Source organism: Trichomycterus rosablanca, chromosome 1 (assembly GCF_030014385.1).
Source record: "Trichomycterus rosablanca isolate fTriRos1 chromosome 1, fTriRos1.hap1, whole genome shotgun sequence".
NCBI lineage: Eukaryota > Metazoa > Chordata > Actinopteri > Siluriformes > Trichomycteridae > Trichomycterus > Trichomycterus rosablanca.
This window is the reverse complement of record NC_085988.1, coordinates 59,763,549-59,776,574: the sequence shown is the minus strand read 5'-3', so window position 1 is coordinate 59,776,574 and position 13,026 is coordinate 59,763,549. Positions and strand designations below refer to the sequence as shown.

The 13,026-nt window shown below is 38.1% G+C and overlaps 2 protein-coding genes and 1 long non-coding RNA gene across 3 annotated transcripts in view; 1 reads left to right on the top strand and 2 right to left on the bottom strand.

The window, feature by feature from the left end:
* Positions 1-201: 201 nt before the first annotated feature.
* Positions 202-4,350, bottom strand: LOC134323428 (uncharacterized). The gene is made up of 5 exons (XR_010014051.1): positions 4,101-4,350; positions 3,276-3,343; positions 3,042-3,095; positions 953-1,136; positions 202-736 (listed from the first exon to the last, which is right to left on the bottom strand). It is a non-coding gene; the product is annotated as an uncharacterized LOC134323428 (long non-coding RNA).
* A 2,692-nt stretch (positions 4,351-7,042) lies between these two features.
* ccdc167 (coiled-coil domain containing 167) lies at positions 7,043-9,066 on the top strand. The gene is made up of 4 exons (XM_063004841.1): positions 7,043-7,167; positions 8,206-8,300; positions 8,376-8,428; positions 8,517-9,066. Exons 1-4 carry the CDS (start codon positions 7,117-7,119, stop codon positions 8,618-8,620), a joined length of 303 nt encoding a protein of 100 aa, XP_062860911.1. The 5' UTR covers positions 7,043-7,116; the 3' UTR covers positions 8,621-9,066.
* A 2,771-nt stretch (positions 9,067-11,837) lies between these two features.
* The window catches only part of snap91b (synaptosome associated protein 91b), a 43,374-nt gene continuing 42,185 nt past the window's right edge, over positions 11,838-13,026 (bottom strand). The window contains exon 25 of the mRNA XM_062994701.1: positions 11,838-12,927. The gene's annotated coding sequence lies outside the window, so the exon portion shown is untranslated. The remainder of the gene's footprint in view (positions 12,928-13,026) is intronic.

The window sequence follows — 13,026 nt, the reverse complement described above, 5'->3', positions numbered from 1 at the left end:
ACACTGAATTATTTCACAGTTCTACTATAAACAATTTCAAAGTAAAACTGTAAACCTGATTAATTATTTTACTGTGATGTTTAAAAGTTCCACTGTAAACTTGGTAAACAGTTTTACCCTGGACTTCACAGTTTACTTTGTAATTACTGTACTTTGACATTAATTATACAATACAATACAATACAATGTATAGATCTCACAACTCCATTTATTCAGCAACGGTATAATTTCAAACACGCACAAAAACAACTGGTAAGAATTCCTTCTAAATGGTAAACTGATAACACATGTACCAACTTGGCATTCTATAATGTAATGTTAAATGCATTAAAATAATAGTAATATAAAAAATAATGGTAATAGATTGTATTTGTTATATAATAACATAATTATATTACACTTAATAATTTATTTTACGATGGTAATTATACAATAATATAATTTTATTATACAGTAATATATACAATTATATAACTGAATAATGTATTGTGGTATAAATCTACAGTATATATAAACTCTATACATACATAATGAAAAATCTAATTCATAAGCATTCCTTATGCATTTAATTATGGCAGTATTGGGTGCTTGGATGTGTCCTATGTCTGAGTGTGTGTGGGGGTGTGAATTGTGACATGAATTACACCTCTTGTTTTCCTAGCTTGTCCACATTGTTGAATTTGCTGGTGAAGTACACTTTCTGGACCTCCTTCATGGGGAAAATCTGTTCGGCCACCTTTAAAAATGCAAAAAAAATAAAATAAATAAATAAATAAATAAAAATAATCAAACATTTGCCGCCATCACCTCTAAGCTACAGGGGCCCTAATATATTTCATCAGCAATGTCTTACATCTGATGTATCATAAGGCATATATTTGGTAAGCGTATCATTAATTACCATTAATTGTTATGGTGCAAAAAATATTTATTGCTGAAAAACATGACTTACCTTCATCTGCACTAAAGCACTGACGCAGACAGATCTTCTCTCTTTTTAATTTCATTATTTTAATAGCTCAGACTGCCTTAAGATGGATTGGCATGGCCCGTCTGATTCACTTTTTAATTTCATTATTTTAATAGCTCAGACTGCCTTAAGATGGATTGGCATGGCCCGTCTGATTCACTAGTTACTAGAAAAAGAATCAAACAATTAATATCAGCAGCTATGCAATCAGTACACAGTTTAGCATTTAGTAACACACCCAACAGAAGTTGAAAACAGTCAGGGCTTTAAGCATACAGTGTATCACAAAAGTGAGTACACCCCTCACATTTCTGCAGATATTTAAGTATATCTTTTCATGGGACAACACTGACAAAATGACACTTTGACACAATGAAAAGTAGTCTGTGTGCAGCTTATATAACAGTGTAAATTTATTCTTCCCTCAAAATAACTCAATATACAGCCATTAATGTCTAAACCACCGGCAACAAAAGTGAGTACGCCCCTAAGAGACTACACCCCTAAATGTCCAAATTGAGCACTGCTTGTCATTTTCCCTCCAAAATGTCATGTGATTTGTTAGTGTTACTAGGTCTCAGGTGTGCATAGGGAGCAGGTGTGTTCAATTTAGTAGTACAGCTCTCACACTCTCTCATACTGGTCACTGAAAGTTCCAACATGGCACCTCATGGCAAAGAACTCTCTGAGGATCTTAAAAGACGAATTGTTTCGCTACATGAAGATGGCCAAAGCTACAAGAAGATTGCCAACACCCTGAAACTGAGCTGCAGCACAGTGGCCAAGATCATCCAGCGTTTTAAAAGAGCAGGGTCCACTCAGAACAGACCTCGCGTTGGTCGTCCAAAGAAGCTGAGTGCACGTGCTCAGCGTCACATCCAACTGCTGTCTTTGAAAGATAGGCGCAGGAGTGCTGTCAGCATTGCTGCAGAGATTGAAAAGGTGGGGGGTCAGCCTGTCAGTGCTCAGACCATAAGCCACACACTACATCAAATTGGTCTGCATGGCTGTCACCCCAGAAGGAAGCCTCTTCTGAAGTCTCTACACAAGAAAGCCCGCAAACAGTTTGCTGAAGACATGTCAACAAAGGACATGGATTACTGGAACCATGTCCTACGGTCTGATGAGACCAAGATTAATTTGTTTGGTTCAGATGGTCTCAAGCATGTGTGGCGGCAATCAGGTGAGGAGTACAAAGATAAGTGTGTCATGCCTACAGTCAAGCATGGTGGTGGGAATGCCATGGTCTGGGGCTGCATGAGTGCAGCAGGTGTTGGGGAGTTACATTTCATTGAGGGACACATGAACTCCAATATGTACTGTCAAATACTGAAGCAGAGCATGATCCCCTCCCTCCGGAAACTGGGTCGCAGGGCAGTGTTCCAGCATGATAATGACCCCAAACACACCTCTAAGACGACCACTGCTTTATTGAAGAGGCTGAGGGTAAAGGTGATGGACTGGCCAAGCATGTCTCCAGACCTAAACCCAATAGAACATCTTTGGGGCATCCTCAAGCGGAAGGTGGAGGAGCGCAAAGTCTCGAATATCCGCCAGCTCTGTGATGTCGTCATGGAGGAGTGGAAAAGCATTCCAGTGGCAACCTGTGAAGCTCTGGTAAACTCCATGCCCAGGAGAGTTAAGGCAGTTCTGGGAAATAATGGTGGCCACACAAAATATTGACACTTCAGGAACTTTCACTAAGGGGTGTACTCACTTTTGTTGCCGGTGGTTTAGACATTAATGGCTGTATATTGAGTTATTTTGAGGGAAGAATAAATTTACACTGTTATATAAGCTGCACACAGACTACTTTTCATTGTGTCAAAGTGTCATTTTGTCAGTGTTGTCCCATGAAAAGATATACTTAAATATCTGCAGAAATGTGAGGGGTGTACTCACTTTTGTGATACACTGTATATAGATATGCAGGCGGGCACAAAGGTGGATGAATGGATGGATGAAAAGACATTGTCAGCACCAAAACTGTAAAGAAGTGAGTTGTTTTACATATTTTAACACAAATTTATTTTAAACACAATCTGTTTTTAAAAAATCAATTAGCACCTACTTTAAGTTTCCGAGATCCAGGCCTCCTTGTAATTTTCTCTTTTACATCATAGTCCTAGAATGAAATGATTTAGAATATGTAGTTATCTGAGTTATCTTCAAAAACAGTAACATTCTGTGGATGTGGTTGTAAAGCAATGTACTGAAACTTGCTGCTACTATCATGAACAAGAATATGAAAAACCCATCCTTATGTGCTGATGTAAATGTAGGCAGATACTGTTATCTACAATACCCGGGTCTTCTCTGTCGGACACTGAGACTCTCTCAACCTCAGCAGCCCTCCTTGACGTGGTCATTTTCCTGGAATAAAAATACTGTTTTTAATTTCATATTTAAAATCTGTAGTTAACAGAATGCTACAATAGCTTAAACACAGTGGCACAAACGCAGGGTTTTCCCTGGGTTGTTGGCAGGCTTACGTGGTGTGGTCACTGGGCTTGGGCTTAGGTGGTGCCCAAGTTTTATAGGGAGTAGGGAAAGAGTAGGGAAAACCTGAAATGTGTGTTAATAGACATTTCCTGAATAAATCATATAAACTTTGATCAACTGCCCCAGTTTCACAGCAATAATTTAAAGCACACATATCACCCATCATTCCAAAGAAAATGCTGGACCTCCACTATTTTAGGAGCAACTTGCAGGTTAACGTCCACATTTAATTAAGACGTGTATAAATAAGACATAAAAGGTGAATTGTCTTGTAGGAAATATTAAAAGCATTTATATTATCTGTACACTTAGAATTATAAAAAGTGATAGGTTTATTATAGTGCAGTTTAGCACTGTAACAACACTATAAACTAAGTAATTGTACCAGTCTTAACGCGTTGCAAGTATTACTACGCATTTAAAAAGAGCACAATCAATTACCGTCAGATAACAGACTGTTTATGCTAATGGTTTAGCTAACGTCCCAAGTAACTCATTTGAAGACATAGAATCCTGAGACCTGTGTTATTTTCGGCTTTCTAAAATGGCCATTTATTTTTAATAACATTTTAGGCATAGTAAATATATTATTGTGTATTATTATAAACTGTTTAAGTTAATGACTTACCATCGAACTTCAGGGTTTAGCAGGGCGCCGCTTCACCAACGTCTTTTTATCCATTTCTCACTTTCCAGGTAACAGTTTAGCCGTTGATGAGATTTTCCGTCGTCAGATTCTTGTCCTTTAATAAGTTCTGACTCAATAACACATGTGGCAGGAACTTTATCTTTAAGCAGATACACAGCGCGGACTTTAACAGACTCGTTTTTGAGAATTAAATCACTGAAACTGAAACAAAATTTGTATTTCGCGCGGTTCACCTGACGCGAAGCTCGAGACGCTTGGTTGAAATAACGGTCTCAAATCAAGTGCGCATGTGCGCATGCCCAGCTGTCCAGACTGACATGATGTCTGACATGATGTCTGTAGAAGAGAGGTTTGCGCAGAACAGGCATAATAAAAGGCGCTATAAAGTCATCTGTCTGATGTAATATTGATGTAATGTAATATTTGTCCTGTCTGCATGAGGTTATTTGTATTTTTGTAATATTATAAATATGTAAATCTGTGCTGTATTCTTTTTTTATTGGAATATTGTTAATCATCTATTTTTTTTTAGATGTACAGTGTATCACAAAAGTGAGTACACCCCTCACATTTCTGCAGATATTTAAGTATATCTTTTCATGGGACAACACTGACAAAATGACACTTTGACAAAATGAAAAGTAGTCTGTGTGCAGCTTATATAACAGTGTAAATGTATTCTTCCCTCAAAATAACTCAATATACAGCCATTAATGTCTAAACCACCGGCAACAAAAGTGAGTACACCCCTAAGAGACTACACCCCTAAATGTCCAAATTGAGCACTGCTTGTCATTTTCCCTCCAAAATGTCATGTGACTCGTTAGTGTTACTAGGTCTCAGGTGTGCATAGGGAGCAGGTGTGTTCAATTTAGTAGTACAGCTCTCATACTGGTCACTGAAAGTTCCAACATGGCACCTCATGGCAAAGAACTCTCTGAGGATCTTAAAAGACGAATTGTTGCACTACATGAAGATGGCCAAGGCTACAAGAAGATTGCCAACACCCTGAAACTGAGCTGCAGCACAGTGGCCAAGATCATCCAGCATTTTAAAAGAGCAGGGTCCACTCAGAACAGACCTCGCGTTGGTCGTCCAAAGAAGCTGAGTGCACGTGCTCAGCGTCACATCCAACTGCTGTCTTTGAAAGATAGACGCAGGAGTGCTGTCAGCATTGCTGCAGAGATTGAAAAGGTGGGGGGTCAGCCTGTCAGTGCTCAGACCATACGCCGCACACTACATCAAATTGGTCTGCATGGCTGTCACCCCAGAAGGAAGCCTTTTCTGAAGTCTCTACACAAGAAAGCCCGCAAACAGTTTGCTGAAGACATGTCAACAAAGGACATGGATTACTGGAACCATGTCCTATGGTCTGATGAGACCAAGATTAATTTGTTTGGTTCAGATGGTCTCAAGCATGTGTGGCGGCAATCAGGTGAGGAGTACAAAGATAAGTGTGTCATGCCTACAGTCAAGCATGGTGGTGGGAATGCCATGGTCTGGGGCTGCATGAGTGCAGCAGGTGTTGGGGAGTTACATTTCATTGAGGGACACATGAACTCCAATATGTACTGTGAAATACTGAAGCAGAGCATGATCCCCTCCCTCCGGAAACTGGGTCGCAGGGCAGTGTTCTAGCATGATAATGACCCCAAACACACCTCTAAGACGACCACTGCTTTATTGAAGAGGCTGAGGGTAAAGGTGATGGACTGGCCAAGCATGTCTCCAGACCTAAACCCAATAGAACATCTTTGGGGCATCCTCAAGCGGAAGGTGGAGGAGCGCAAAGTCTCGAATATCCACCAGCTCCGTGATGTCGTCATGGAGGAGTGGAAAAGCATTCCAGTGGCAACCTGTGAAGCTCTGGTAAACTCCATGCCCAGGAGAGTTAAGGCAGTTCTGGGAAATAATGGTGGCCACACAAAATATTGACACTTCAGGAACTTTCACTAAGGGGTGTACTCACTTTTGTTGCCGGTGGTTTAGACATTAATGGCTGTATATTGAGTTATTTTGAGGGAAGAATAAATTTACACTGTTATATAAGCTGCACACAGACTACTTTTCATTGTGTCAAAGTGTCATTTTGTCAGTGTTGTCCCATGAAAAGATATACTTAAATATCTGCAGAAATGTGAGGGGTGTACTCACTTTTGTGATACACTGTAAATAATGTCTTTTTGACATGTTTTTCATGTCATGTAATTAATTTACCCCCACACACATACATTTACACCCTTCATTCACATACCTACTTTAAATAATACATAAATATTATATACATTATTATTGTCTTGATATTTGTATCTTGTCGTTTACCTATATGGCCATAGTTAAACTGTAAATTACTGTAAACATCAAACATTAGAAGAGGTGACTATGAACTATTCCTAGTTGAACTTTAAACTGTAAGTTGACTGAATTTAACAATTCAACAATATCATGTTTACAGTTGAACTGTAAACTTCACAGTCAACAATATTAAACACCAGAGGAGGTGGCCATGAACTTCATGGTAACATGAGAGTTCACAGTTGTACTTATGGTCAAACTGTAAAAATGACAGTAGAACTGTGAACTATTATGGTTCAACTGTAAACTTAACAGTTTTACTGTAAACTTCACAGTCAATATTATTAAACACTGAAAAGGTTAGAATGAACTTCATAGTGACATGAGAGTTCACAGTTGTACTCATGGTCAAACTGTAAAAATGACAGTAGAACTGTGAACTTTTATGGGTGAACTGTAAACTTAACAGTTTTACTGTAAAACTTCACAGTACATTTTTTCCTGGGAAGCAAACCCAGCTTTACCAATATGTCGAAACATAGCTCTGGTCTAAACTGTTTGTGTACTTTACAGTAGGTGGCAATGTTCTCCTGCTGTAGTTGGCAACCTACCAATCAGTCCGGGAACAGAAGAAGACGTGTCTCGTACGTCAGCTTAAAGTGTGTGATTGTAATCCAGTATATAAACCATTGTTACCATCATGACCAAACCAAAAAACATTAAAAGGGAAAATATAAGTGTTGCGACTGAGGTGAGTCTCATATGCATCATACACTATTACTACTACTACTACTACTACTACTATTCATACATAGACCGATCAGCCATAACATTATAACCACCTCCTTGTTTCTACACACTGTCCATTTTATCAGCTCTACTTACCATAGAGAAGCACTTTGTAGTTCTACAATTACTGACTGTAGTCCATCTGTTTCTCTGCATGCTTTGTTAGCCCCCTTTTATGCTGTTCTTTAATGATCAGGACCCCCACAGAGCAGGTATTATTTGGGTGGTGGATCATTCTCAGCACTGCAGTGACACTGACATGGTGGTGGTGTGTTAGTGTGTGTTGTGCTGGTATGAGTGGATCAGACACAGCAATGTTGATGGAGTTTTTAAACACCTCACTGTCACTGCTGGACTGAGAATAGTCCACCAACCAAAAACATCCAGCCAACAGTGCCTTGTGGGCAGCGTCCTGTGACCACTGATGAAGGTCTAGAAGATGACCAACTCAAACAGCAGCAATAGATGAGCGATCGTGTCTGACTTTACATCTACAAGGTGGACCAACTAGGTAGGAGTGTCTAATAGAGTGGACAGTGAGTGGACACGCTGCTGTGTCTGATCCACTCATACCAGCACAACACACACTAACACACCACCACCATGTCAGTGTCACTGCAGTGCTTAGAATGATCCACCAAGTAAATAATACCTGCTCTGTGGGGGTCCTACAAAGTGCTCCTATATGGTAAGTGAAGCTGATAAAATGGACAGTGTAGAGTGTAGAAACAAGCAGGTGGTTTTAATATTATGGCTGATCAGTGTATGTTATACATGTATGTGTTTATATATAGACATACATACATACACAGATACACATATAAGTCATATTTGGCACATTTTGTATTATTTACTAAAAAACACAAAAAGTTAAAGAGCATTAATGTATGTTAAGGTTTTTATTTTTGTTCAGGTTTTTTGTACAGTAAGAATTATTTGATCTCAGTAAAGAGCAATGGAAGAAATCTTTGAAACTTATGAACTGAAATTTGTTTTATAGATTGATCGGATAGAAGAGCAGCGAACGCATATTCAGGACAGGCTGGAGATAGCAGAATTCAGACATCGTCGAGAGCAACTCTTAGATGAGGAAAGGTAAGAATACATGCTTAAACTAATAAATGATCTATAAACCTTTATAATTATGTAATAATAGTCATTTGTTAACAGGAAAGCCTTGGAGGATGAAATGGCAATCTTGAATGAGAGGATACAAAAATTTGGTAAATAATATTACTAAAACAAAACTAGTCACATGTCATTTTTGTGTGGAACATATACGCTTATAAATAATAAAAATGTGTCCTTCAGATAAGGAGCTTGGGATTCTCAGAGGGGAGAACAGAAGAAATATGATGCTCTCTGTAGCACTTTTGGCGATCAGTGCTCTGTTCTACTATGCCTTTGTTAACTGAGGACTGGTTTACTGCTCTATGAGTGCAATCCTGTATGCTTAAGCACATCTGCAAATTTAGCCACTTTTTGATGAGTGTCCTTTTGCCAAACAAACTACCATAACATAATTTTGACACGCTGTGCCATCCTTCCTTAATCCCAATTTCACAACACTATATGCTTAAATACTGCTTTTTACATGTTCTGTAATCACTGTGCTACAATTTAGGCGGGTAATCTATTTTATGTGAAACAACAAGGCAATGTAACTGTTAATTGTGAAATTTTGTTTGACACAGTACTCTTTTTTTTATTAAATGTTAAATTAAACGTACTTGCAAATTTCATGCATCATTACATCATACTATGTAGCAACTGTATTATAGATCACAATAAATGTGTATACATTTGATATTGTATTTACATTGTAATTTTTTGCCATTTTTCATATTTTGTTTATATGTGTACTGAGAAACATTTTGTATATATGTGTTAAATACTTAAATAAATATGCCCTAGACTATACGATTAAAACACAAACTTGTGGATATCGCTGGATATTGCTTTAGTGCACACTAGACTTTGTAATAAGTAAATATTGTTATTTAAAACAGTGTTTCCTACGGAGCCCCTTAGGGGTCACTAAGGAAAAAAAATATGTGAAGACAAAATCCGTACCCTCGGTTTAGTAAACCGTACCCTCGGTTTAGTAATCCGTACCCTCGGTTTAGTAAACCGTACGCACGGATTGTCTGCGCTACAAGTTTTACTGTGCGCCCACACCCCGTTTTACGGTAATACAGTTGCGAAGCATTGAAGAGAATAAAGCATCTTTTTACAGCTGGGGTGATGGGATAGCAAACTTATTAAAAAGTCAAATCAAAATCTTATCAAATGCCCCCCCACAATCATAAATAACACGAGTACTCAGCTTGTGATTTGAGAGTATTTTACCTTAGGAATTTAGAATAATAGGATTGCAAACTAACGTAAAGTGAAATGTACAGTATAAATGTCTGAGACTCATAAAGTCAGTAAGTAGAAGTATTCTTTAAGAGTCTGATGGGGTGATTTGATAATAATTTGATTTGCATTTTACTTTACGTTGGTTTGCAATCCTATTATTCTAAATTCCTAGGGTAAAATAGTCTCAAAATCACAAGATGAGTACTAGTGTTATTTATTGATTTATTTATTTATTGTTTATTTATTGTTATTGATTTGACTTTTTAATAAGTTTGCTATCCCATCACCCCAGATTACTACAGTAAAGATGTCTGAATTGTATTCCATTAATAAAAGAGTTAATGCTCTTAAAGAAAAAAGTGGAGTGCTCTGATAATAATTTGATTTGCTTATTTTAGACCTTTCAAATTGGTCTGTAACAATTCCACTTGTTTTAATGGAATTTTAAAATTTTACATTTGAATAATTTTACCATGGTATGTCTTTTGTTGCCTCTATATATATATGCAGCAAAACAGATGGACTACAGTCAGTAATTGTAGAACTACAAAGTGCTTCTATATGGTAAGTGGAGCTGATTATTATCTAACAGCTTCCACTATCCTGTAAAGGCTTTCCACATGATTTTAGAGTGTGTCTGTTGGAACAGATTGGCAATTCAATTCATAATGTGTTCAGTGGGGTTGAGGCCAGGGCTCTGTTTAGCCAACTGATCTCCTGCTCAATTGATCCAATGCACAGACTCTGAGTGGCTTTTCTTGCGCTTCATGTTTTCTTTTAGTTTTTTCCTGGGAGAGCAGCACTGGGGCTTTCAACTGCACGCCAGTTGAGTGGTGGATTAAGTAGCCTTTGACCATGGTTCCATATAGCATATACATCGATGAGGCATAACATTAAAACCACCTCCTTGTTTCTACACTTAAAATATTATCGGCTTCACTTACCATATAGGAGCACTTTGTAGTTCCACAATTACTGACTGTAGTCCATCTGTTTCTCTACATATTTTTTTAGCCTGCTTTCACCCTTTTCCTAAATGGTCAGGACCCCCACAGCAACACCACATAGCAGGTATTATTTAGGTGGTGGATCATTCTCAGCACTGCAGTGACTCTGACATGGTGTGTTAGTGTGTGTTGTGCTGGTATGAGTGGATCAGACACAGCAATGCTGGTGGAGTTTTTAAATCACTGTCACTGCTGGACTGAGAATAGTCCACCAACCAAAAATATCCAGCCAACAGCGCCCTGTGGGCATCGTCCTGTGACCACTGATGAAGGTCTAGAAAATGAGCAACTCAAACAGCAGCAATAGATGAGCGATCGTCTCTGACTTTACATCTACAAGGTTGACCAACTAGGTAGGAGTGTCTAATAGTGGACAGTGAGTGGACACGGTATTTAAAAACTCCAGCAGCACTGCTGTGTCTGATTCACTCATACCAACACAACACACACTAACACACCACCACCATGTCATTGTTACTGCAGAGCTGAGAATGATCCCCCACATAAATAATACCTGCTCTGTGGTGGTCCTGACCATTGAAGAACAGGGTGACAGCAGGCTAAAAAGATATGTAAAGACACAGATGGGCTACAGTCAGTAATTGTAGAACTACAAAGTGCTTCTATATGGTAAGTGGAGCTGATAAAATGGTCAGTGTGTGTAGAAACAAGGTGGTTTTAATGTTATGGCTGATCAGTGTATATATTGGTCGGTAGTAAGTGTCTAACTATGTCACAAGATGTCACTGTGTACCTCTCCACGCCAGTACAGTTGCTAAAATGTAGTAGAAAAGCTTCCTAAAGTGTCAGAAATGAAATTAATTACAAGTGTTCATGGAACCACAAGTCTTACCTAGATCAGTACACTACGTAATTAGAAAAGTGAGTGAGAAACCAGCAGTCATTAAAAAAATCGCAAGACAATCTAAAAATCCAGTGAACAACAACAAATGAATTTCACTGCAATCATCCATTTCTAAAATTCATCTAAGCACAGATGTCATGCATCATGGACTCACACCGTATAACTGTATTATGCCACAGACCACAAATGTGTGTTTTTTCTATGATAAAAGTGTAGATTAGAATGTAAAATATGATGCAACATACTTGTCCACAATCCATCCATTATGACCCGCCAGTTGAGAAACACTTGGCAGTACTGACGTTGGCTTCATTCCAGAGAGGTAATTTTTTCAAAATGGCAAAAAGTCTATTGAATGTATTTTGTCTCCAATTTTAGTGACCTCACTCACTCAGTGACTCCTGTTATTCGAGGTAAATGTTTATTGCATTTAACAGGACTCACATGCGCAGAGGAGAAGTGGGACAGAGGGGTTTATTTCATTCAAAAATATGATCCATCAAGAAAAAAAATCTAATCAGCACAGCCACAGTTCATATAACATTATTCCACGTCTCAACAACCACTTTATTTTACATTTTTTTCTTGCTATAATCAAAACAATCGATCAAAACATTAAACAGCCAGTGTAAATTCTGTTCAGCCTAATGGCAGGAGTTTTTGTAATTATTGTTGATGCAGTTACAAATATCTTCAAATCTGACTCTGGACACAAGTAATAAGCTGTTGTGCCACTGTAAACTACCACTACCACTACAAGGAGCCATTATACAGAGCTAAACTGCATTCAGGTGACAGAAATACAGGTGTTTTTACAAGTAGAAATCATTTGTACCAGTTCTTTAATACAATGAGTACTTCCAACATAACTAAAATAGATTCTGATTTTCACCTCAAAATAAATACTAAAGATAAAATACTCCAAAATGCATATTCCTTGTCAATAGGCCTGGTCGAATTTTGCATATCACATATCAACACTTGAAGGTGATGAAAACAGGTTATCAGTAATAACAGAAACAGATACAATACTAGCGTCTATACATCTGTTTATGTTACTGTACGTTCATTCATGTGTTTTCATAAGTGGTATGGCTATGAGCTAGACAACTAATACTTCCATGACACAGAGTAAGCCCAGGACCGGCCAGTGATATGTACCACACCAAAACATTATGTTTTTCCACAGAAAACATGACACACCTGTTTGGGTTTCCCACAAAACAGCAGCCAGGAAAACAAAAAGGAGCACACATCCACTGGTGCTGATGTACAATGATGCATCCATCAATACATATCTGTAGGTTTGTCTTTTTAAATATAGATTGGAAACATTACAATACACACACATATACAGAATCACTTTCACAGATTCTAGTACAACATTAGACAAATAGAGAGCAGAAGGGAGGAACGGCAACCCTGAGGCTACCAATCGGAGAAGAGAAATATCCACATCCATTTCCAGAGGGTCATAGTCGCTGACTTGCTATAATGCACACACACACACGGGTAAAATATTTTTAGTGCATTTTTAAAGTTAGATTATTTTTTAAACAATATTACTGCTGATAGGCAGATTGCTAAT